Source organism: Leuresthes tenuis, unplaced genomic scaffold (assembly GCF_036924035.1).
Source record: "Leuresthes tenuis unplaced genomic scaffold, fLeuTen1.0.hap1 SCAF_10, whole genome shotgun sequence".
Classification (NCBI taxonomy): Eukaryota; Metazoa; Chordata; class Actinopteri; order Atheriniformes; family Atherinopsidae; genus Leuresthes; species Leuresthes tenuis.
This window is the reverse complement of record NW_027325364.1, coordinates 20,508,330-20,535,565: the sequence shown is the minus strand read 5'-3', so window position 1 is coordinate 20,535,565 and position 27,236 is coordinate 20,508,330. Positions and strand designations below refer to the sequence as shown.

The 27,236-nt window shown below is 39.9% G+C and overlaps 1 protein-coding gene across 2 annotated transcripts in view; it reads left to right on the top strand.

The window, feature by feature from the left end:
* The first annotated feature begins 3,381 nt into the window (after positions 1–3,381).
* LOC140316721 (RNA-binding motif, single-stranded-interacting protein 3-like) overlaps positions 3,382–27,236 on the top strand; it is a 123,430-nt gene continuing 99,575 nt past the window's right edge. For both annotated transcript variants that reach the window (XM_072394665.1, XM_072394664.1), the window contains exon 1: positions 3,382–4,720. In XM_072394665.1, the coding sequence (XP_072250766.1) occupies positions 4,646–4,720 (75 nt within the window). In that variant the 5' untranslated portion in view covers positions 3,382–4,645. The remainder of the gene's footprint in view (positions 4,721–27,236) is intronic.

Genomic DNA, 27,236 nt, shown 5'->3' with positions numbered 1-27,236 from the left:
CCATTTAGAAGAGTGTGAAATCAGTATATCTCACATTTGACATGCCACAGTAGAGACATTGAATTATTCTCTAACTAATGGCCCACACTGAATATCCAAAAACACATTTCTTACTATCTTAAATTGCCATCTTGCATGGATTCAAACTATGCATGCATTCATCTCTGTTGATTTGCTGAATTAGGCTGTGATAGACCATGACAGGCAGATGGTTTGTCCAATCACCTTTTTTCCAAAGACAGTCTCTCAGATGCTTCTGCATTACAAATTTTCTGCTGAATGGGTTAGTACTTCCACAACAGAATGTTTTCAATGATAGCCTCAGCACACATTCAACATTAGCAGCGTCATCATCAGAATGTGCTGACAGTATGTTTATACAGTTGTTCGCACGCTATCAGGGAGTGAATCCTTATAACTGTGACATCATCCTCAGTGACATTAAGATGTGCAAGTTTTTATTAGTTTTGCTCCTTGGGCTTACTTCAGCCAGCACATGCAAGGGTAAATTGCCCTCTGTAAAGTTAAATGTTAGCCTGTGCTTGCGATGCCGCTCTAGAATAGATAATGTAATTTATACAACTTGTAGTTCAAGTAGAAGACCGTGATATTACAGCAGCTTAATAATAGAAAACCACATCAGCATTTTATGGCTTGCATAACCTTGATCTTGTCTTACGAATGGGAAAGGATCCCACTTTCTTCCAGACATCTAGTCATACAGCTCATTATTTATTCTGACATTGTGTAAAAGCTGTAAGTGTCTTATTCTAAACTCAAAGCAGCACTTTGTTTGAATACAGCCTCACCGAGCATGCATCATGTCTCTCTTTTCTGCACTTGTTCCTTTAATACCAACACTCCCTAATACAACGCAGATTTTCATTTGATGAATGAGCATTCCAAAGACGCAGGAACCTGCGTCACTGCTAGGATGCTTGATGTAATGTATCTTAACTACTTGTCAGATGATGTCTTCAGTCAGACTACTGCAGCTGTTCTCAATTGTTGACTTAGTCATGTGTTAACTCCTTTTTCAAGTCTTATGACACTCAATGTAAACTGAGCATCCATTTACCCAATGACTAACTTTCTTCAAGCAGAGAACTGTTCATGTTATTTAATGATATTCATACCATTTGGTTATCAGTAATCCCAAATTATTCTCTCAGAATTTTTCTCAGACTGCATCCATAAACTCTGTAAAATGTATGTCAGCAAAATGCAAAGTAAACATTAAAAACTAAAAAATGTCCATGCTTCACCATTTACTCACTGTGAAGTTTGATGGCAACAACACATCTCAAAAACATGGGGTGGATCCATGTTTACCACTGTGTAACGTCCCCTCTTCTTTTAACAGTTGCTTGTGAACTGAGTAGCCCAGTTTCCAGATGTTCAGGAGAGGAACGTTGTCCCATTCTTTTCTCATATTGGATTCTAGCTGCTTAACAGTGCTGGGTCTCATATTCTGTGTTTCATTATGCATCAAATGTTTTCAACTGGTGAAAGCTCTGGTCTGCAAGCAGTTCAGTCCAGCACCCAGGCTCTTCTACTTTGAACCCATGCTGATGTTGTGGACTGTAACAAACCTTAGTATGAAAAAGTCCAGACCTGATCTGGTCTTCAAGCGCTGACTTTTTACTATTGTCTTTGTCTAATGCCTTGTACGTTGACATATCTTAAAGGGAGCATGTCAGGACACCACCTATCACCACAACTTGATTTGAATGAGCAGTTGAATGATTCAGCTTATTGCTGAGCTGTTGTTGTTTCTTGTGCCACTTGAACTGTCTTAGATGAGAACACAAGTCATCATTAATTCAGCCAATCATGCTCCTTGTAATGTGCATGTGACAGGTAACCACATTCCAGCTCTGTCACTTATATAACTTTGTCACTTTATTTTTCTATACGCAAACAAACACGGCAAATAGCTTAGTACTAAGGAAAAAAGAAAAAAGACACCTTCATTACTACTTTATCTGTGAATAATACAACTGCTTTTAACATGTCTAAATCCTTGACATCACCCATTGGTTAGTGAACCTTTTAATGGTTTTATAGCTGTTACTAACTTGAGTTATTGTTGAAAAAGTGAAGTGCAAATGCTGGATCTTTGCTTAAATAGAAGGATGATATGCATCTTTATTGGGGAACTCACCTTTCACTCATAGCAACTCCGCCATGAAAAAATACAGAATTTTTAAGTTGTTAAAACTTAAGACATTTAACATGGGGGTCGGTCACGGGGGTCAATGGGAACTTGCTTTTGAAGCCAGTCTCAAGTGGCCATTAGTGGAACTGCAACTTTAACACTTTCTGACTAATGTTTCACTCTCAGTGGCTACAAAAATCATTTAATAATTTTTCAAAACATCTTCCCTGCACTGTACATATTGTGCCTTTGAAGATATTTTTAGTTTTTTTTCTGAGCCAAACACTTCATTATTATGTCTTTGTCTAGCACAGTATAAGCTGACAGAGGAGTGCGATAAAGACGTGTGTGTGTGTGTGTGTGTGGTGACCAAAAAAAACCCTCTGAGACAAGCACACAATAGTACAAAGACATTGATGTGTTTCTGCATTACAGGCGTCAGACTAGTTTAATTGCCCACAGGAACTGAAGCCCTTATCTTAGAGGAGGTTTTGTGTTTGCATTTTCTTCTTGTGCCCCTTTTTCCACTGCAGTGAACTTGCATTGTCTGCCAACCTTGTGTCTTTCTCTCGCTCTCACACACACACACGTACACACACTGCTGTAGTGTCGTGGCAGAGCAGTCTTTTCATGCATGGCTCACTGTGCTTATGTAAGAGCACTACTTAAACCGGGTTACATCATATAACAGGCAGCACTGTGTCAGTGGGTCACTGTGCCACACATCCAATGAGCTATGTACACACTCCTTGTTGGTCCCTTAGGTGGCCGTATGTGAATGGTTTTACCGTCATGAGCATTTTGGGGGGTCAGTCAGGCTTGCATGCTTGTTTATGTTTGTACACTTGTTCTGTGGTTATTCCAGATGATTATAATCGAGAATAGCTTCAATGAATATAAAATGGAAAATATAAGTTTTAAGCTGTTCAACTTAAAGCATTGCCATCTGTTTGATACCTATAGAGTGCCAGTAGGGGGGTCTCTATCTGTTTCCAAATGATATCCCTTACTGTAAGTATCCTCTTCTCACCCTGTTGCCCAGCTCCCACTCTGTATTCTCCCTCCCACCTCTGCTTTACCAGCAGGACAGCCCATGTCTGTCTTTCTCAGTTTCTTTTGAAAGCAAGCACACACACGGACTTGAAGGAGGGCAGGACCAACCACTCCCACTGTCCTATAGTTCTATGATAAACACAGAGGGAGAGAGACAGAGTCATGGAGAGGAAGAGAGGGATTGAGGGTGGAGCATAGCTGCGCTGAAGCCGAGCCCCTCTATGCCTCAGCACGCAGAGTGGAGCAGACGCCAACAGCTACACAAACACACTCCCCTCTCAGTTACATGCACAGTCACACACAGACCGCACGCACACATCACCACCACTCTCACACACAGACACAGTGACGGCTGCCAGGCTCTGTGGGAAACAAGCCGTCAGGGAGAGAGCTTGAGAAGAAAGAGAGGGATCGGCGAGGGGAAGAGAAGAAAAGAGAGTTGGAGGGGCACCTTGTGGATCAGAAGGGATTTTCCTCTATGTGAGTGCACGTCTGGATAAGGCTATCCGCTTCTTCCTCAGCGAGAGGAGTTTACCAAGGCTTTTTCTTTTTGCTCATCCTCCACACCAGGCTCCAGTGATATCTACCTATCTATCCCCGGAGCTCAACAAAAGAGGGAGGGAGTGAGGAAAAAAAAAGCAGTCACAGCTTCAGCTCCAGACCACCCTCTCTCCTCCTCCTCCTCCTCTTCGTCCCCCTTCTGTTCTCTCCCCAGCTCCACATCCATGTGCGAGTTCATCGCTGATTTCACTGTCTTTTGAGGATAGAGCAGAGAACAGCGTGTGTTCTCCAGGATACATCTGGGCTCTCACTGGGATCGGGGTCTCGTCTGGTGTACGAGAGAGTGGAAAGACGGAGACCGGGAAACAGACACAGGAAGAGAGAAAGAGCTTCAGAGACACTGGAAAGCAAATTGAGGGGCATGTTCAGGGCAGCAGAGGAGAAGAGTGAGTCTAATTTCTAGAGCGGAGAGTGCGAAGAACCGGCAAGCAAAACCCAACCACTCACCCCCCTCTCCTCCTCCTCTTCCCTCTCCTCTTACCCTCTCTTAGTTCCTTCTTCAATTCCCTCTGTTGTTTCCCGTATTGCTACTATCCCTCCACATCTTCCTTTCCTCACCCCGCACATCTGTCTCCCCAGCCTCTCTCTGCTGCTACTCCAGCATCTCTCTTGGCATGGGAAGGAAGGTTCTGTGAGGTTCCCTGTGAGCTCCAAGACTAGTAGACAGACTGAAATCCCACATATTATCTGTCCTACTGTCCATCCCTTCTGTGCATTTAACGCCTTCAGCGGCAAGAGGAGAGCCTTCTCTCTGCCTCAACCACTCTTTGAAACAGCCCTCTGAAGGATCCAGGCTAGCAGCTGGACGTGATCGTGCCCCACCTGTGAGCTTCTATCTCCAGCTTCCAGGACCTTCAGTTGGATTCCAGCTACATGGGAAAACGTTTGGAGCAGCAGCCAATGTACCCCCACTACACCTACTACTACCCCCACTATCTCCAGACGAAGGTAGGATGGTCTGCAAGGTTGACCTATTTTACCCCTCTACTTCAAAGATGTTTCATTGTTGCCAGTACCTATTAGTGATTGTGTTGTTGATGGTTCAAACTCATCCCACAACTCATATTTTCTACTTGCTTCTTCTTTAAATCTTGAGCCAAGTCGATACCAAATAAGGGCAAAACAAAATTCAGTTATTAAGCTGTCACTTCTGTTTAAGTGTGGGGTTGTTAAAAAAAAGAAGAGATTTATCTCTCTCTCTCTCTCTCTCTCTCTCTCTCTCTCTCTCTCTCTCTCTCTATATATATATATATATATATATATATATATATATATATATATACATATACATATGTATATATGTGACCTCGAAAGGTTCCAGTTGAAACTGTCACCCGCTTCACCCGCTTTTGGTCCCATGATAGAACAATTCAAAAAAGCATCAAGATAAATGGTTGAAGTGCTTCTGAAAAAGAACATTGTCCTCCATCTGTCTTCAAGGATGGAGATATTGATGTCACTCAGCTGGATTTTTTCTATTCTATCCCCTCTTAGCGTTTGACCCTGTCCTCCCCTTTCCGACCCCACCAGCTCCCACCAGCTACAAGTTCAAGTTCAGGGCAGGGGGCCCATCCTTCGCTCAGCCCTTGTTTTCTCTCCTACTTTGTTTTTTTCCTGCTCTGCCCCCCCCAGCCCCATCACCACCCCTCCTGCACCCCTCCCTTCACTAGCGCATATGATGGCATGTTACAAAAATGATTGATTGAACCTGATATAACTCTCAGATTACATACTATGCAGAAAACTAAGCTCAGTCTTTCTTTCTTGGTCCTTTCAGTTTGACTCCAATTTTCTTTCCCACATGTAGAATGCATACACGACTATCTTGATGAATTCATTTCACAAAGGCACACACGGGCACACTCTGATTCTTCTACCACCAAGCGGTAGAAAATAGATTATAAAGGCCTGATCGATTGCTCCTGCATCATATCACCCGAGATTCCCTTTGTCTGCTGTGATTCATCTGCTTCTTTTTTGTCTTTTTTCCTCATGCGATAGTAAATGTGAGGAGTTGGCAGATTTTCTGCAATATTTAGTAAATGTGCATGTGTCAGTGAGAAGAGAGAGACGCAAAGAAAGAGAGTATAAGAGTGGGAGGCTTTGAGAATAGAGAGATCATGCTATTGAGTGGACACAGTGTGGGAAGAGCAGGTAAGAAAATTATTGCTTGACTGTTAAAAATAAGTGAGCAGCAAACACATTTTTGACTAACAGCAACACAGTTAAGTAGTGAACAGGATACCATTAGTTATGCCAACAACAGATCATTTTCAAAGCAATCTTTCTTTGGACTGAAAATGTAATTAGTAGTAATTATATTGCAATTTGCATCCAATGTAGATAAGTAAATCCTGGTTCTGTTGGATTTCAATGAAAATACCTGCATAAACTTGCATATGCAAATATCTTTTTTAATTGTATGAGTGTATTTTTGACCAAAAAGGTTGGAGCTTCTACAAATGGTAGAAAGTGAATGTTAAACAGCATTCATTTTCTAAGAAACATAGTTTCACTTTGAAGATTTTTTTCGCTGGCTACCAGCTTTTTAGAATTCGTGACATACATTACTGCCACAAGCTGTCGGTGAAGTTAGTTTATGACTGTCACTGCAGAGATAAAGACCAGTGGAGTCCGATGCATGAATTAAATTTTTTTCTGGGTTCATAGCTGATGTTAACCAACCAAAATAAGCCTTTGATTGAGTATATTTTTTTCATTGTTGGGTTGATTCGTATAGAAATGAGGTGAGAAGCACATGCCAGGCTTGACATAGATATTCTGTTTTTGTCGGTATTTTGAACAGAAGAAATGCTAATTCAGCTCTAAAATATAATTTGTTCATAGGTTTTAACACATCTACTGCAGCGAATCTTTGGTTTAGTTCAGAGAATGAAATACATTTTCCTAGTTAACGTGCAGGATATAGTTGCCCGTGACATTTGCATATTGCATTTGTGGCACGTCAGCATCAACCACTTATCTGCTGATCTCAGAGCTGTACACATTCACATTTGGGAGCTGTCTGCTGGTTTTAAGAATGTGCTCAAGATGAACAAACAGAAGCTGAGAAGGATTTCTTAATGCACATCTGTTACTCGGTTGAAAAAACATCTCCAGTGCTCAGCGTGCCTTTTGTTTGACTAATCTGGAAGGGTAAATACGTGTCTACTAGAGGATAGGGAAAACTATTGAGTCTGAATTAAATTTCCGTTTAATAAAAGAAATTCCAAAAATACAGGTGGTGACTATCTGCTGGCAAAATGGTTTTCGGTGCAGGAATTTAAATGGAAAACAAAGAGTTTTATCATTTTACAATCAATTGATGCTACAAATTTTTGTCAGAAATGTTTTGACAACCTTCATTTAGTTTTGCATCACTACTGCATATTTACACTTCAGTTTAGATTAGATTTATAATGAACTGAAAATGGAATCATATTAGAGTTAACAATGTCATTATGTACGTCAGCAAATCTAACAATTCACTTTGATTTGTAAGTTTAATGCAAGAGATATTACACTTCTTGCACATGTAGGTTAGATTGATTTTGTGTTTGATGCACAGTTGTCACACAGTTTTATGTATACAGATGCCTCTGTGTCGCATTGCTCTCTTGTTCCGTGATTTATCTCCATCAGTTCAAGGTCATCTCATTTCTCTCAAGTATCTGCAACAGGCATCTGGCCCAGACCATCACTTCATCCCTTACACTCCATCCATCCATCCCTCCATCCCCCTCTTCCCACCAGCCCTCTCTTCCTCTCTTTGCTGGCAAGGTCAAATCAAATTGGATCCTAACTACACTGAGTGTACACTCTCGGCTGCGGTTACACTGCAAGGGTGTGTTTGTGTGTCTGTGTGTTCACAAATGCATTCATGGACAAATAAATTGTGCATCTGTGTGTTGGTTTTGTGGCCACGGCTGAATATCAACCTACAACTTTGTCCGTCAGTTGATGTGTGAGACTGAATTTATTTGCTCGCTTTTGTGCAGATACAGCGCAGGAGTGTATCGAGGTAATGTGAGTGCGTGTCTGAGCCTCCCCCCTGAGTGACCTCTTTACAGTGCAGCTTGCTGTCACTAGAGCTCCTCAGGTCCCAGAAGATCAATGTGTGCGTGTATGTGTGTATGTGTCTGTGTGGATCTCAGGCCCCTTAGAATAGCTCAGTTATACATCTATATGGACCTTGACAACAGGCTGTAGTTTGATCTCCACATTTTGCTTTCTGATTTCAAATATAGGAGCATGTGTGTGCGAGTGTAGCTGTGCAGGTGGTGCTCAGGCTCATTTTCTTTGTGTAAAATGGCCAAAAACAGACAAAGACTAAAGCACTTGCATTTGTTGTTTGATCTCTGTTCAGTTTGTTCTATTAATAAACCCATTTCTCCCCCTTCTTTTGCTTACTGACGTCTTATTAATCTTATTTCCTGTGGATGAAGGTTCTCTTGAGTAAATCAAGCTCACTGTTCAACTACTGTACACGCATTGTGCAAAAGTCTTTGTATTCTATCATTTAATTTGTGTTGGCACATTTCAAGAAACTGCTGCAAATATCTCCAGTTTTCCTGGTCATATACAGGAATTGGAGGGTGGTTCAGGACTTTTGCACAGTACTGTAAATGTAGACAACATCACTGCTTCACAATACCAATCTTTAAACAGACATACTTCCTCACACAAAGCACCACCTTCACACAAAGGCGGTTATGAAATGACTCGCTTAAACTAACAATGATAAGCCAGCCAGATGACAGAGACTGTGTAAATGTGCAGCTGTTAAACACAGATTTTCTCTTGCTCTGCCTCCATAATGGGCTATAGGTTCAGTTAGTGTACATTAGCAGGGCATGGGGAGGGGCACCATGTCGTCTTATATGAGCCTAGTTGTACTTAATCATGTCTATTAGAGGGTTGGAGGAGATCATGGGAGGATGGATGCTCAAGTACTGATGATTTTCTGTGTGATTTTATTTATTTATTTTCAGATTTATCCAGGGAGTAAGCTGTAGCTAAAGTGACAAGTTATTCTTTAAATCAATCATACCTAAGTACATGCTATATAGAGAGTTTTCTTAACTGCCCTAATAGTTGATTCCAGACTTTTGAGTCACATTACTGAAGCAGATTAAAGTGAAAAACAAAACACTTTGACTTGCCATTGCTGTGATTTTTGAGGGTTATCCTATAGTTGTGGTGGAAATCTCAAAGTAGTAACAAGAACATCTGATGTCTTTGGTTTTTCTGAATTGTTGGGATGTATACGACTTTTGGCTTTGAAAATATGCACACACATTGCTCTTTAAAAACTGATGGTTTTTCTTGAGGCGTCAGCTGCTGGAGACTATGAAGATAAGTCAGAATTCTTGCTTATGTTAAGTTAACTTTAGTTAAAGTCCACGTAAAGCAGATGTAAATATGAGTTTAATCACCCAAACTAAATGAAAAAAGAGGACTATCACCAAAACTAGGTTATAAAAATAGCAGTATCAAGTTGCTGTATCATTTGAACACTATCTATTCTATCTCTAGTATGGCTATAACAGCTATAGCTGCTCTGCAAATTTTGGGATCCAGCAAAGATGTTATTGGGGGAAAAAGCTGGCTTCGTTTGCTAATTAGATGCTAAATTGCTCTGGTGAGCCGGAGGGATGACATCATCAAGCCCTGATTTATGGCCCACCCAAATAACCATCATGACAAGAATTGATAGAAAACAGACTTTCAGTCTAACTATGCAGTTCAGTAGTACCTACTTCACTTTCTGCCATTATTTTCTAACACGTATGAGTATGGAAACATATATCTTGTTAGATTTACATGCTTACAAGCAAATCTTTCATACTGTAATTTATCTCCTTTTACGTCCCTATTTCTCTGATCTTCAGCTTGTTGTGCTCTACTCGGATTTTCTGTCTCTATATGTCTGTGCACGAACTTAAAATCTGTAAAAGCATGCAAGGAGCACCTCTGAATGTAGTAGAGCTATTGAAGGGTTTTAATCTTTTTAGCCTCTGATGATGATTGGCTGAGGATGGGAATTTTTGATGATAATCACTAAGAGCAAGATAAGACAGGCTAACAGAGGGTAAAAAAAAGTCGCATTATCAAACAGCCGATCATTAGTTTGCTGCAGATCAGTGTGCTAATATGCTCAGCAGCACACAAGGAGCTTTAATTAAGGTAATGAGAAACAGCATTCAGCTGATATCAAAGTAATGACACATGCGGACACGCCTGGACATCTAAATAGAATATTGCGTCTCTTCAAAAATGAGCTTTTCACATTCAATTACTCTCTATTATGCGCTAGATAAATGTGGTCAGTGCTTGGCTTGGCTGTGATGAGTAAACATAGAGGCAGGAGAGTCAGAGGAACACACTCGACATGGAAATACGAATGTGTAAACACAAGGACAGCATCGAGGAAATTGATTAACTCATCGTCTAATCATCCATTTCACATTAACTCCCTCCTTCATTCCTCGCCTTCTTCCAGGCCTCTGTTCCCCCTCTTGTCAAGCAGAAACTGTGACCATAAATTATGCAGCACACATCTTGCACACATTCAGACACGGAGTAGTGTGTGTTTAGTGTGCAAAGTAAATAGTGGATATAGGGTTTATGGCTCAGCATGCATTCAGCACATGCCCTGTTTCTCCTCACACATCTGCCTGCCTGAGTCGATCGTAGTTTTACAGCTGACAATATTAGCATGTGCATGTTGGTTAAAGACCCAGTTCTTCTCTTTGGATCTCGGCTCCAATCTCGATAGTATCACGTGCCAGTGTAGACAAGAGAGAATGTCCTTATGTTGCCTTCTTTTAATGCCCTGTTCAACACTCTCTCTGCCTTTTCTCTGCCCCTTTCCTGTCTCTCTCCCACTGTGTTTTGGGCTCTCTCTTCCCCTCCTCTGCCATCTGTTCATATTGCCCATAGTTTTTACTGCTTAAGAGGGACTCTCCTAACCACCCATATATGTCCATTAATTATTCTCCGCGGGCTGTTCTATTCTTATCCCAGTACAGTAGCGGACACTGACCACAGCCTTTGCCGAACTGGAGAGAAAAAGCTTCAGCAGGTCAGCACATCCACAAAGGGGTGAGAGAAGCTCGCACCTGCCAGATTGGTAATAGAAAAATATGTGGTGGGAGGGAGAAGGGAGGAAAGAGGGAGAAAAAAAGGATGTAAAGGGGAGTAGAGTGAGACGTATCAAGAAGAGAGCAGATGGCTGTAGCAAAGAGAATTCAAAAGAAAAAGACAGCGTTCCGAAGGCAAATAAAGAGCTATGCAGTGAGGAAGACTGAAGTTGTAGCCTTGGTCAGGGAATAATGGTGCTGCTGCATTTTTAATAGTTGGCCACTTTGTAGCGACCCTTGTCTAATGGATTCTCTGCCTCTTAAAAGCTTCTGTCAGAGCCCTCAACCTCAAACAGTTATGCCACGGAAATTACTAAGGACTCCAACAGTCACCCACACTTCCTCACAGAGTGTCCAACAATCTAATAATGTCTGGCAGCCAACATAATTCCAGTTAGTACGCAGATGTATGGGCAAATCCTGTTTGGAGCTGAATTTACTTATATAAAGCAGCAACTGAAACTCTAGAGAGCTTGAGGAATGTGCAAGACCCAAACTCACGTCACAACTCTTTGAGATATAAAGCTCTCGCCATCAGTGTGCTGCCTTTTTAGAGCACAGTGTTAAGTGCCTGACCAAGGAGACACAAAGACCACAACTTTGCTATGTTTGCTCTTTTAAATGCATGTTTGTGCATGTAATTCAGTGCTGAAGGTATGGCCCCTGGCCATGAGGCTGAGGTATAGTTTCTGGAGATCAATTATACCATCCAGTTCTAAACAGTTTACTGTATAGACCTTTTTCACTCAAGGAATACATGACAAGCTTTATAATTATGGTAAAGAGACAGCATTCTGTCATTCAGACAGATTATATTTTAAATGGATGTTTCTTTAGGCTTCTTTCAGCATGAAGTATGTGCAGGATATTTGGCCCCGGACTCCAAACTGACTGAGTTTGAATAGCACCTCAGGTGACATTAATGTGGTCAAGACTTTATTACTGAAACACAGCAGATGAACACAAGTGTATTTCTGGAGATATTTCCTGCGAATCAAACCTTTTCCCAAATATTTCTGTGCAAGCTTTTCCAACAACACAATTCTTGGTTGCAGCTACAAGAGTAGGTTCCGCTGGGATTTTCTAGCATCACATCTTGTGTTGTGTATGTAGCAATCTCAGATTTCAGAATGCTCCATGAGCCTATTCATTAATACAACTCAATGCAGTTGAGACTTGGGATGTATTGAAAGTGATATGAAGGTCTGATCTTGTAAAAATAAAAAATCCAAAGTTGTCATTCAGACATGAAGTGGAGACATTAAGATGCCGTCACTTACTTTTGCTTTTTATAGACTGTGGCATGCAAATAATCTCACAAAAAACTGAATATTCAGACCTAATGCACATTCATTAGCAGAGAGTTTTGACTAAATAAATTTGTTTTAGCAGTGTGTGTGTTTCAGTTAAATATCACACACTTTAGAAGATATACATAGTTCATCTTCTTGTTGAGAAGCTGTGATACTCAATGAGAAAAAGTGAGTTTAATTTTCATAACTGGACCTAAACCAACATTGCATCTTCTTTAAGTGAGAGAAGAACAATATTTTAGAGACTGGCAAAAATGGTTAGTAAACAGTAAAATATGTTGTGTTCAAATAAAAATACCAATGTATTTCCTTTTTGACATAGTTTATCAGGTGTCAGTGAAGAGCTCCGGGTTTTCTGCAGAAAGGTTCACTCATCTACAGCCTTCAGCAGTTTATTGCTGCTCACATGTTTTCATCTGACATTAAAGTCAGATGTAACACATTTGTCCTCTGGTAATTTACTTTCCAGGCTCAAATTGAAGCATAAATAATCAAAGCAAACAGTTTCTCATGTTGTGCTGTCACTAGATTTTGATGTCTACGGTTGCAGTGCATCTGTTAACGTCTACCTGTTCTTTTAAATCATCTTTTTCTGTTTGTCTGCTAAAAAGGGAAAAGTTGTGCAGGTAAGGTGTTGTGACGTGAGTCTGTTTCAGTTACTGCATTGTACGTAAGGACAGGAAGAGTCATTTTGTTCTTATTAGATATGTACACCTACATGTTGTGAAATTTAAATTTTCCCACCTGTCTATAAGGCTGTTTTTGTTATTTTTGTTGTTTGTTTGCGGATAAAAGACGTCTAGGTATTATTCAGATATTATTCATAATTCAGAAATTAAATATGATCATGTGTTGTGTCATCAGATTAAAAAAATCTATATAATTGAATATAAAAATGTTTTAACAAACAATTATTATTTGCACATGTGCTGTGCATTAGAATTTGTGATGTCATTTTTCTCATTAGTGTCGTGATTTTTCTTCTCATTTTTCATTCATTGTGTGAACTGCCTGATGGGAGTATAACCGGATGGGGTGGGAGGGGTTGAGCATCGGTGGATGAGTGATCCCGACACTTGGGACCAAAGAAATCATTGAAAGAATGGCCTGAGGGATTTTCCCCACATGTTGTTCCTCATGTTTCTTGTGTAACTGTGTCTGCTCTCGTTTTCGTTAACATCTCTCTTTATATCTTTTACTATTTACTCTTGTCTCAAAGCAGTGCAGGTCAGAAAGGTTAAAGGGAAATTCCACCGTTAGATTTTTCTGAACAGTTGGTTTAAATAGCTTTAGTAAACAGAGTCTGATTTTTCATTCGGGGGAATTTGAAAAATATTCCACAAATAACCTTTAGCTACATACCGTGTCACGGAAACATGTCTCAACCAGCTTATAAAAGTAGCTCTCATCACTTGTGCACTTCATGGCATGAAACTATAAAACTGCCTATCCTTGGCTGTTAAACCAGCAATAACAGGAAATGAAAAATATACCTATTTTTAATTTGAGGGTTTTATGTATCAAGACATGATAAAACAAACCATCTGGTCCTTACCAGATCTTAACAGCTGATGTTCATGTTTACCTAACATTGTGCCGTGGATTATGGCCAAACATTTCACTTTGGTCCTGTCTGTCCAAAAGACATTGTTCCAGAAGCCACTAGTTCTGTGTGGTTTGTTCAGTAGTAACGTTGTAAACCTCAGCCTTGCTGCAATGTTACAGAGAAAAGGCTTTGAATCTGAGATGTAGCTCTCAGGGTTTTCTTTTTCCATTTTCTCTGAGCACTGACCCTGGGAGTCAGTTTCCTCTCGGAAGATTGGAAATTGTCTTGAATGATTTTGAAATTTTGAAAACTCGTTCTCACTGTATAATGAGGGAGTCTAATTTGTTTGGAAATGATCTAATAACCCTTCCCAGACTGATGGGTGGCAACAATTGCTTCTCTAAGATCATTGCTGAAGCATTTCTCTTTACCAGTGTGTTAACACACACTTGAATGCTCCAGACCAGCAAACTGCTTTCACAGAATTGATCATACTTGTTGATGATCAATAAACCAAATGTATTTGATTAGCAGCGCCTGGCTGCTACATGCACTCTTAATTCCTATGGAAGCAGTAGGGAATGCTTGTTTTTTTTATATGACTGTATGCTATAATCAAAGGGATCCCCTGCCTCTACTGCACAACACTTTTATATCTTTCAATAAGATACAAAATATTGCAAAGGGAAAAAAAAATTATCATGTGGGAAGTACATTGCAGCTTATTCATAAAATACATCCTTGTAGTGATGTAGTAAGTCAAAGCTTTCCCTGTTGGAACCAGCAATAAGATGCCTGCTGAAACCTTGCATCAAGTACAAATCCAGCAAAAGATGAGTGTGATTTATGCGGCTTAGGCTGAAATAAAATGAGATAGCTCATCATCATATATCAGCCATGTTCTGGTAGACCATGTGATGCTTCAAGGTAACAGTCCACAAGAGATGTCTCACATGGTCTTTTATGGATCATGTAAATGCAAACTACTAACTTTACAAGTGTGTATTTGCATATCATGCATTTGTGGGTGCTGACGAGCGTGTTCTGGCAGAAGGCCATGCACTGATTATTTAGTCTTAATGCTAAGGAATTTGCCATGTTGTCAGTAGAAATACTCACAGTTGAGCAAACTGAGAATATAATTTGCCAAAAACACTGAAGAACAACTTGCTTGCTTGGCTTTATGCATTTTCCATCTCTTCATACAAAGAAGTGTTCTTGTATTAATATTTTTATATTTTCATTCAATTTCATCATCAGTACAAAGTAATGTTATCAGAAATAGGAAAAAAAAGCCAAGCTGCTTCATGAAAGAATAATACAACTTTATAGAAAATTATGATCATGAAACTCCTTGGAACCCCAGTCTTTCACTTTCCTGACTGCAATGAACTGACAGTTTAAATCCATGTCACTTCAGAGTGCTTGTAAGTACACAGGAAACATTTCTTTTTGTATCCAGAAGCACAGTGGGACAGCTCCCAGGGAGAACAAACTTTGGAGCTCGACCCCTGCAAGCAGTCTTTTTCACTCTGAAAGAAAAATATATAAAGAAACGCAGTTAAACTCCATCAAACTGCCACAGTGTTTACCCATGCACACAGTTTAGCTGGGTTACAGACACACTCTTGTCCTTGAGCCAGAGGTGGCTGGCCAGGCCACACATCTCTTATACCCTGCTAATGAAATCCTGAATAAAACCCTCCCCACTCAGCTTGATACCCCACAAACACACACTTTCTGTCACACACAATTGCACAAGTACAAACACACAGACACCCACTCTTCACACTTCTTTTACTCTAACACACATACATACACGCGCACACAACCGCCGCAGTCCCAGCGGGGAATTATCCTGTGAAAACACGGCTTTTGTTGGACTCCTGTCAAATTACTTTTTGGAGCTCGCAAGCTTTTATCAGAGCTGTCTCCATACATGGTGTATGTATACTGTAAATATGAGTGGGTGTGTGTGGTGGGATGGTATGACAGTCTAAATATAGGCTTTTCCTCATTGCAGGGAGTTAGTTGAAAGTTAACTCTCACTAATTGAAAATAAGCTGTTTATATTTGTCTCAACATCTGTCTTATAACATCACATTGTTGTCTGGGGTCTCATGGCACACCTGTATGACATTTTTGGACATTTAAACTTCACATTTTTGGATAAACACAATGACACCATAAAGGATGACATGCTCCTGTAGGCCTGTCTCTTGAACTTGAACTGCAGGCAGTGCATAGTCATACTTTTGTTCAGTGGGTAATTATTTACATTGGTACCAACTCTCAGCCTGGGCAGTGGCCAGGTTAGCTGACAGGGCATAGATTGTTGAGCTGCATTGAGCTTTTATTAATTCACTACCACAACTCCTCAGAGACTCCCAACCTTTTGCAAAGCTGTGTGAGAGTTTGTCGTAAGTATGTTTCAGTGAGTGAGTATAGACATGAGTGAGGTGCAGGCTTCAGAGATGATGCTAGTGAAACAAAGTGAGACACAAACAGAGATTTGAAACAAAAACAAGCATGTGTCTGAGTGCTCATGTGAGCATAGGATTCAAACCAGCCTTGGAGTTCCCAGCAAAGTGTTGATTTAAGTGGAGGTGGAGGGAGGAGATAATGTAAAAAGCCTGATTAGTTTAAGCTGGAGCATACCATTGAGGCTTGTGCTCTGTCTGGCCTTTCAGTGTGGATCTGTGTGCCTGGAGACGAGTACTTGTGTGACAAAGTTTGAAATGGGTTTGTGTGTGCCGCTGTTGGATGCAGTTACTCTGTTGGTGAAATTGGTGCATCTGAACAGCAAAGCAGCAGATTAGCAGAGCCACCAGAGCTACTTCACTATAACACCACTGAGAGGACTATCTCTGGCTCTGACATTATAGCAGTATAGTACGCTGCACATATAGTGTTTATTACTGAGGGGCTACTATAAGGGGGAAGTTTAGAGGTTTAACAACGTCATCCACAGCTTATACCAAATGTCTTTATATCATTGGAGGAAATGGGAAGTAGATTACAACAAGTGTAGCTGTTTTGATATGAAACTTTTCAGTTCTTGCTAGTAGGAGGCTAAATTACTCGACATTCAACCTCTCCCACCCAGAAACCCCTGTACCTGAAGTCAAAGCACTATCCACCAATAATACCTTAGTGGCCAAGATGCTTGGAGAACTGTCTTTCTATGTTAGAGAGCGTATGTGTTGGGAACCTGGCAGTTTAGGGTAAAAGTAACATTAGAGGTGGTTTTAAATTCTTGAGGGCTGCTTGATTTAACTTGAACAGACAACATAACAGCTTCAAAAGCAGCAACACTGGTTGTAAAAATGACAAGTTGGGCCGCTGTACTTCTTTTTCAAATATTTAACATCTACTTCAATGTTGTGCAAGGTTTTAAGAGCAGCAGGAACCTTTTACTGTCTTTTTTTAATCTTTGTACTGTCAAGGTGTTTGCAAAAAAGCAAGTTTTAACAATCACTCAGTCTTTAATCTGGATAAACTAGTACCAAGAAATTTAGTTGTACAAGGAGGGGGCCCACAAGTAATAGTTTATAACAAGCGATTTATGACACTTTAACTAAATTAATAGTAAACTCTGCAAGAATGCTGTCAGTTGCGCTGAACCATAAGAAAGAATAGACTCATTTTTCTGCCACATGTGGTATGGTAGCAATCTGCATTTTTCATTGATTTGGCTTCCCGTATGAATAATGAAGACTCTGGGAAGAGGCTTCTACATGGGCCTTAGTGCATCTTTGTATGCACATTGCTCAGTTTTCTGGTTGTGTATGCACGCTGATGTGTGCATTTACAAGCTTAGTTAGTATGTATGTGCATGTGTACGTCCCTGTGGATGTCAAACCCCATCTCATTAACTTGCAATTTGTACATTAAGAAGAGGCTTTTATTACAGTATGCATTAGCATGCATTCAGAAGTTCTAGTGTGCATTAAGAAGTCTCTTTTATTAAAGCTTGACATTGTTTCAGACTCCGCACACTTGCATCTGTGGATGTTTCTGACGCTTCCTGCTGTCATTTGTGCTATCTTTGGATTGACCTACGACTTTCGGTGACTGGCTCACTCCAACACTTTCAAAGTCGACTGCGCTCTATCACGCTTTTTTCCCCATCACTATCTTTTTTTCATCTAACGCTCTTAATTTATGACACTTTTTCTGTCGCTCTGTTGTCATTTTGTTTTGCCCTCTGCCAAATAGGCTGTACTTGAGGTAGTCAAATTCACAACCTTCGATTAATACTTACAATATATACGGTTAATATATACAATAGTAGCAGCAGAGGGGTGCATTTACACATTGCATGCATACTACCTTATATATGAATATTTGTCGCTGCTTAAGATATATTAGATTATAGCCTCACTGTTTAACTTAACCTGATTTTTTTTTCGTGACGACTTCCTTAAGTCCTACTCACTCTTGTCTAAAGTGTCACTGAATCCCATCTGCTTCCTTCACTAAATTATTTAAAGTTCTTTCTTTAAGTATTTCCCATTGGTTTATATTTAAGTCTATCTGCAGTTACCAGTTATCAGAAAATTATAACTTTCATCTAAATTGTCATTATAACATTACAAAAGTGATCACCATATCACAATATCATTTCATCTATACAATTAAACCTCAGAATTAAGCATGTGCACATGCAGTTGTAAAGAAGATGAGCAGCTAAAATGAGTGAATTCAGCACTTTTTATATACCCGCTTCTTCATATTCAGGGTCACTGGGGCGCTTGAGCATGTCACAGCTGACAGACAAGGTGCACACTGGATCACATGTCCATCACAAGGCCGACACCAGGAGAAACAACAATGCACACACTCACACAAAGGGTCAATTTAGAATGAATTATCTTAACATACATGTTTATGAACTGTGGAAGGAAACCAGGGTACCTGAAGCGAAAACACAGAGGAGAACATCCAAACTCCCCACAGCATTGTGATGCCCTTGCTCCCATTCGGCCACTCCCTATTGCCTCTTCTATGGGCAAAAAACGCCTAGTAAAAAACACAAAAGACCTAACCCTGATTTATATATGAGTTTGAAATGAATTGATGAAAATAAGTCCTTACCCTTAAACAGCCGTCTAAGAGGGTGAGAAAAAAAGTCTGAACTGGGCAAAGTGTCCTCACTGTGAAGATCAAATACTAAAACTGGTCTTTACAAAGTTAGCGGGGCATGTGCTCAAACACACACACATTCACAGAGGAACTGTCAACTGCTATATTAGATGCAGTGAAAGCTCTGAGTACAACAGGGGGAGCATTCAGTGCACCACTGTGATAGAAAATACTAACTGTAGCACTCTCACCAATACCAACCCTAGAATTATCCTCTCAGCAGAGTTGTCTCTGAGTCCTCCCTGTCTTTTTCAAGAAGAAATCATTGATGTCTTGGACACTCAGTCATTACTGTGAGAAACCACCTGCATATAAGGCTTATAAAGTCTGCAGATCATTTGTGAAATGAAAATGACTGATGGTATTGTTTAAATCTGAATGAATTAGAATTTCTTTTAAACTGCAGATTACAGTATTTTTGCTTCCTGAAAAAGACGATCACGCTCTTGAATGAATCTTACACCTTAGTCGTAGTTCAGCACCACAGTGCAAATACAAAGCAGACAGAGGTGAAACTGCGACCAATCTTCTTATTGCGCTGCAGTCATTTGATCCAAAGCATTATTCTTAAAAACGTCAATGTATTCCAGAAATGGGTATCTTCCCTTATGGGGTTCCAAGAAACAGAGCTGCTCCTGAGGGTGTGTAAATTGTGTGGCAAGAGAAATTCAAGACAGATGAAAGAAGCATGCTACACCCACTGCACTTCATCAACATACATGTAGCTGTATTACTCTCACAGGTGTACTGCTGTGAGCACAGTTTTGCCATTCATGGCATAATGGACATCACATAATGGCACTCCTGCTTTAGCCTAAAGCTAATTTAGTTTTCACTAAGACTCCCAAGTGGAAATAACCAGGGTGGGGTTGGTTACAATATAGAGTTGTTGGGTGGTTTTTACATGTGATAAAAAAAAAAGCTGATGCAAAAAAATAATAATAATTCATTAAAGCACAACAGAAGAGGGAAAGTGGAGCAAGTAATCCAAAGAATGGATCAGAAAGAGGGAGGACAAAGGCAAAGATAAGGCTGAGAGGGGAAGAAAGGAGGGCAAAGGAAAATATGAAGAGCTTATAAAATAATCTTATAAGAGGAGAGTTGTTTGGGTCACAGAAATCCCTTCCTTGTTCTTGTGGAAGCAGCAGAGTCAGTTTCCCTCGTGCACCAAAAACTTTTCCGATCCCACTATTCAGTCTCTTCTAATACCCTTTCCTAATATATATGTATATATTGCCAGAGGTTTGTTAGATGGAAAGTTGAATGACAGGGAAAGTTAGAAAAAAAAACAAAACATAAATAGAATCTGGACTTTGCAATAATCAGAGACGTGAGGTCCAGATGTACAATAGATTGAGTGACAAACCCGGACAGAAGGAGAATGGGGCTGACAAAAGTGTGGAGTGGCGAAACAGAGACAAAGCAGTGGAGACCGACTTTTGTTTTCATCCAAAGTGTAGCCACAAGCTGTTGGTTGCAGTCTGCCAGCCAGCTCAACTTCTCTGCCATCGATAAGCTTTGTGTAAGAGTGTGTGTGTGTGTGTGCATAATTCATAAGCATAGCCAAATCAAGATCTAGAGATTATCTGAGCCAGTAGGATAAAAGAGAAGTGGAGAGAGAGAGAGAAATGGAATGGGAAGTAAGGAAAGAAAATAAGGAAAAGTGTTGGGTTTTTTTTGGAAAGGAAGTAAGGAAATAATGTACAAATACACTTATAGGGTACAAAGAAATGACCTGTTGATATTCATCCACCACTTACCTAGATGCAACAGCAAGCTTACACATACACATTCCCACGGGCTCCATTGTGTAAAATTCTCCTCCTTCTGTTTCTCTTTTCAATAGCTCCCTCCCTTTACTTTCAAGGAAGGGTAATCCCTCTTGTCGCTAATGTGCTGTGACATTTCATGGTACAATAGGATTTTGGAGACACTATGTATTCTTATGGTGTCCCAGTCTGGATGATAACCTCACTGTCTGGGTGACTTTGGACTACAGCAAATCTTGGTAGTAGATTTTATCTCACTTTGGAAATCTAATTCTTAAGGTAGAAATGTACTTCCCAGCAATACGGACTCGGAGGTGTCACATTAGGGGTTGTTGGAAAACCACAGCCATCACATGTTGTCATGCATGCTCTCAAATGAAAAAACATGCTGTTGGAAACGTCTGACTCACAGATTTAATGTGGCATCAACTGCTGTGACAGATTGATGTTTTTCTGAGTGGCGGCGCAGGTGACAACTATTGAAATCATTATCCTTACTGAGTGGTGCAGGTTTGACACCAGATTGGCTTTTCTTTGTGAAAGTGCATTGACGTGTCAAATGAATTGTAGGTTCCCTTCCAGCAAAGTTATTCAGGAGATGAAATAATTAAGAATTCAATGAGCATTGCCCTTTTTTGGAGGGAGGGTGTTTACTGTCTGGTGTTGTATTCCTACTTTTGCAATAGTTGGAAATATTGGCACATGATAGAATAGCCAAATCAAAATGCTGTTTAATTACATTTTTATTGACTGCCATGTCTCAAGGTGCTTCGAAGACACTGTCTGTTTCATTTCAATTCATTGTAATCCAGTAATTATCATATTGATTTAAATACAAGTTAGTCCAATTCATATTACACCAATTCCTAAACAGCTGCCAAGTAAAGGAAACCAACAGATTGCATCTGATCTTCTCTTTGATTCAAATAAACGTCGTGAGCATGCACAAGATGGCAGAGGACAGGAAAACTCCCTTTTAAAAGGAAGATACCTCCAGCAGAACCAGACTCAGGAGGGGCGGCCTCGACTGGCTGGAGGTTGAGAGGACAAGAAAGAGTGGTCAACAAGCACCATAGCACCAGACCAGAGTTACCTGCTGAGAAAGCGAAATACAAGTTAATGTAGAGAATAAAGAGAGCAGATATAAATTCTATTCTGAAAGGAGCCAGTGAGGAGAAGTTAAAATTGAAGAAAGTATGAGCTCTCCTGCTAATTGTCATCAGCACTCTTGCTGCAGCATTTCGATCAGCTGGAAGATTTTGGTGAAGTAATGGGGGCAGCTCAAAATAAGGAATTACATTAGTCTTGGAATATTGTCTAATATTACCTGTCGGAGAATATTACCTCATGGAAACATGTACAAAGTGGAAGGTATCAGTCAAAGCACAGAACCCTGTGGAGCTCCATGACTAACTCTGGAGTGTGAAGAATATTTGTTAGCATGAACAAATTGGAATCTATCAGGTAAATACGACTAACCCACCTAACTTTGTTCTTTTAATCATAATAACATGCCTCTGTAATATCGATTGCAGCACAGAGATCTAACAGGACAAGCATTGGTATCTATGAGTGCTGCTGTTTCAGTGCCATTATGCTCTCTGAATCCTCATTAAAACTCTTCAAACTGATTTCTGTGCAAATGATCACAAACTTGTGCTACAACAATTTTTACAAGAATTTTAGATATGACAGGTAGATTGAATATAGGTCTATAATTAGCTACAAGTCCTGGGTCAATAGTAGGTTTTTGTAAGTAAAGGTTAAATTACACCTTACAAACTTGAGTGATATAGCTTGTCAACAAAGACAGATTTATCAAAGACAATATAGAAGAGTTGATTAAAGGAAAAAACTCCCAGAACAGTCTGCAAAGCACTGCAAAGGGCTATCTTATACTTTATGAAACAAGACAACACAGACCGTTTGACCTAGTTCAGTGTTACCACTTACTTGATGTTACAATAGCTTTTGAACAAATTTCAGACTATTTCAGTTTGGAATTTTGATCTGAGGACTAAGAGGTGCACTTCAGCCTTCAGAAAAAAGTAAGTGGACCTTGAGCTGATTGTTAAATGACATAGTGACTGAACACATCTACACACTTTACCACCTTTTCATCTTTGCTGTGAGGAGGCTCAGAGGAAATCTGACAAAATAATAAGAGACAGATTTCTTTCCTCATCAGTAGGTATCTGAGTGCAATTTTCTGTCTTGATATATGATCTGAACTTTACATAAAGGGATAATTTGGGATCTTTACAAGGTGTCCCCTCAGGTCAGCTTATGGCTGAAGTGCTTATCTCACCTACACCTGATGTGTTGTGGTCAGAAGGCGGGGCTTTAAATTTGCTCATCAACCTTGAGACACAGACATAGTCTGACTCACCAGATGTCAGCTACTGGGATATGGTTTCCTACACTCATTTTGAAGAGCACATTACTTCACTTATGCTACCTTTGTGGTACAACCTCTGTGTTAGCATCCTAATTGTTCAAAATTGCAAGTTTTGATGAAGATTTCTATTACATGCATAGTTTGTTGCATGATGCATAGTTCAAATATCAGTGTGTCAAGAGCTTTACATTGACTCAATAAATATAATCCGCAAAATATTGTCTACATTCGCGAGGTGGCTTCAGACCACTTCCATTGACTCTGAGGCTGCATTGAAATAGGAAATGATTGTGATTCTGTGGTTATTTAGTGGCAATAATGACTCACTCACTCACAATTCAAACTGTATAAAGCATAGGGTCTTAAAAAGGCTAATTTGATTCAGAACCTGTCACTTCTGTCTGCACAGAAGTCAAGCCTTAAATCATCCAAAAAATCCAAGTCGTGCTGAAAGCCTCCCATACCGTGCAGAACATCTTCAGCCTCGGCTAAATGCAGATTACAAGTGAAGTGAGCTGAGTGTTTATCTCAGTAACAACCATACCAGGGGACTAACGTCTTGTCGTTTTGATTTGCTGTAAGATTTCTTTTGAGAGCGTGACAGTGAGTGTGAGACAGTGCGAAGTGTCACGCCCAGATTCATGAGACGGGCTTGGCAGGCCTGATATTGCTGTTTTGGCTGACTGTGTTATACCTGGAGGGAACGCGCTGCTGTCGCCGCTACGCTATAGCCAATTTAGCTGGAGCACAGCTGCTAGGAGGCTCCCCGAGGTGTGTGTATGGGTGTGTTTCAGGATTAGACATAGCACCAATTAAAGCTTCACACTGGTTTTTAAAGGATGAATTATTAACAGCAGAAGTGACCTCTCTGGTGGCCTTTCTCCCTGCTCTGCTATTCACTTGTCTTCTCCTCATCTCTCCAACCTTCATACACCTTTGTCAAACTTGTACCCCCTTTCATCCTCTCTTTCGCTGCTCATCTTTTTATGTCTTGCAGTTTCTTTTATTTCACTATTCACCACTTTACCACCACAATTTTTTAAGATAACAATTTCACTTTGATATAATACGGTTTAAATGGAAAACCTGGTTGGTTGTGTCTTTGTGTAGAAAATCTAAACCTTCACTTTCTCACAAAGCAAAGGTGACGAAATAAATCAGAATGTTCCATTAGAAAAGATTATTTGAGAGCGATTACGTTCTTTGTTTTACTCCACTGCCTCCTTCAACCTTATTTCTTTCCAACACATGGTTTTCCTCCTTGAATCGTTCGGTGTATTGTTGCCTCCAGGATACAGTTGGGCTTTACTGTTGCTTTATGCGGCCCAGCTTCATTCTCCTTTTTCTCCTTGTGTTCAATAGCAAAAGCATGTTAGCTGGTAATGGATACTTTTAACCTTTTCTAGGTAATTTGATCAGGCTTTTAAATCAATCCAAGCACACACAGTGTCTGGGTTATGATCAGTGAATGCACTGAGTGCTGCTCCCACTGTTCAGCTTTGTTGCTTTTTAAATGTGCAAGGCATGCCTCTTTCTGATTTGATGGATGGTTCAGTTCTGCTGTGTGTCATCTCTCACGAGGACAACAGGCGAGAGTTGAAATGGTTTAGAAATCTAAAATCTGTTTAACACCACTGTGTGTCCTGTGGAAAATGGTTCGGTATCTCCTCGTCATAGTGCCTTCATGCAATCCAGATGCAGTTTTGTTTTGGCAGCTGACCCTATTGACATACTTTTGGATTACAGCACATAGAATAAGAAACATGAGCTTAATTTCAGCAGTAAGGTGTCAACAATAGAGATACATTTTGGATTTAAAACCCGTGTGTAAAATTATTTGACTTAAATCCTACCATGTGTGTCTGATAGTAGTCTGGCCAGCTGAGTTATGGATTTCTCCATTCTTTTTACATGTCTCTGTCTAATCTTCCACCTGAGAAATAAAAAGTATAAAGATTTGACTGAGTTCTTCCTTTGTTCTGATTCCCTTTTATGGATTTTCCCTCTAGATATCCTCAGGTCATCTTCTGATCTCAGTAAGCACGCTTGGATTTCATTCAATATGTTCTTATACTGTGATCTCTTCCTCGCCTCCTCTGCTCTTCCCTCCCTCTTACCCTCGTTCCTTCCAGCCCTCCTTCTTTTTCTCTCATTCCCTGAATATTTGCCCTCTCAAATTTGATGAAGGAATTTAATTAGAGCAGAGAGGGAAGCAGCGAAAGTGAGGAACAGAGTGAAGGAAGGAGGCAGAGTAATAATGAATGGTCGGTGACCCTTAAGAGCAGACAAGGTAGAGATAACTGTGTTTAAATCAGATCGGGTCAATCTGAAGGAGAGAGATGTATTGAACCTTGTAACTACATTAGCAAAGGCTGTATAGATTTAGTGGTGCATTGATGCTGCAACAATGCTTCACCTGCTTGTGAAATTACCATTAAATCCTGCAGTGCCCATGCAGAATCATATAAGGAGAGTAGTCTATGCGGGGCGTCTCATCTGACAGTTTCACATTTACTTTGCCTCCATATGTAAGATGGTCTTTTATAAGAGCTCTCGTTTATAGCCTTTCATATGACTTCCATTAGCAGCTCTGTTTTGTGTTGGTGGGTGCTTACATGCACATCCTACTGGTGACGGGAGATGGTATTTTACCATGGTATTTTGTGAAGTATCGTACTTCTTTTGCCCATAACTGTAGACCTACATGACTAAATTGGGACTTAAACAATTTAATAGGACCATTTATATATAAATGGACAAAAGTCAGCTTCAGAGGGATGTCATAATATTTTACAAAAAACACTTTTTTAAATTTTAATTGTTTAATGCTATAGTTTAGGACCAAAAGAAAAGACTGTGGAAATTGAAACTACATTGTTAATTGTTGGTGAAATTTATCAGCATTTAGTTAATTCTATATTATTGTGTTTTTTTGTTGTTTCTTTTTAGGGATGTGCTGTTCAAGATTTTTTGTTGTTGAGGCTGATCCAAGTGATTCAATCCCAGACCTTCATTTTCCTACAGCACACAGTTAAAAAGTACATTAAGATTTTTAAACTCAAGCCACAGTGTTAGCGACAATTAACCACTTTATCTGCAGTGCTGCGATGAGAGATTAGTCGCTGATTCACAAACAGCTGAAGTGTGTGTCTGTGTGTCACCCATGCTTAGAACTCTCATATCATCCATCTCTTTGTTGTATTTCTTGCTTAATCATGAAGAATAATGCGGACAAGATGCTTGTCTATTTGACATGTGCTTACCATTTCCTCAATCCCTGCTTCATCATATGTGCGTTGCTGTACAAGAATCACGAAACTGCTGGACATACAACACAGCATGTTTTGAATGGGGAATATATCAATGTGAAACGAGGCTAAGCAGTGATTTTGGACAAAGTCCAAAACTGTAAATATCTGTAGTAAAGCTGATTGCAGTCCCATCAGATAAAAAAAACCTCGGAGGTGGTGGCAAACTTTTGTACAGCTTGTGTTTCAGATATGTAGTGTGGAGAGGGCGGGGCTTACCTTGGATGCAAAGGCTCCAAAGATGACAAATCCACAGCGATTAATTCAACCACTCTCTCTGTAGTCCTTTTTGCCTTATCGCTTTCTCACAGAGACTTATCACTTCTCTTTCTACTTTTTCTAAAGTGTGTGTTGCTTCGACTGAGCCTTAGCCCAGGATTGCTGATTGAACTTGTTGTATTCAGCAAAGTTTTTAAACTTAATATGTTTAATCAAACAGGTACAGTTAAATGAAGCTCAGTCTCTCCTGCCTTAAGAAATAAAAAAAATAAAAACTGGAATAATTACACATGGCCTTTGTGCTGCTCTTGGTTTCCACTTGAACATATTTATTGAAATAGGGCAGCTGCACTGGCAAGGCTGAGGTAAAGAATAAACAATGGAGTTCAGATGTACTCAGTGACCCTGATACAGTTGAACCAAGAAGAAAAAAAGATTTTTTGAAAGCAGCAAATCATTATACAATATAAATTCAAAGTTTTATATTTACAAATGCAAGTTAATATGGGTATATATATGGGTGTTACTATGACTAACATTTCCACTTCTACAGCTGTGCATTATTTGCTCACTTTGTATATTTCATGGATTGACTCGTAATTGACACTGCACTTCCTATTAGAA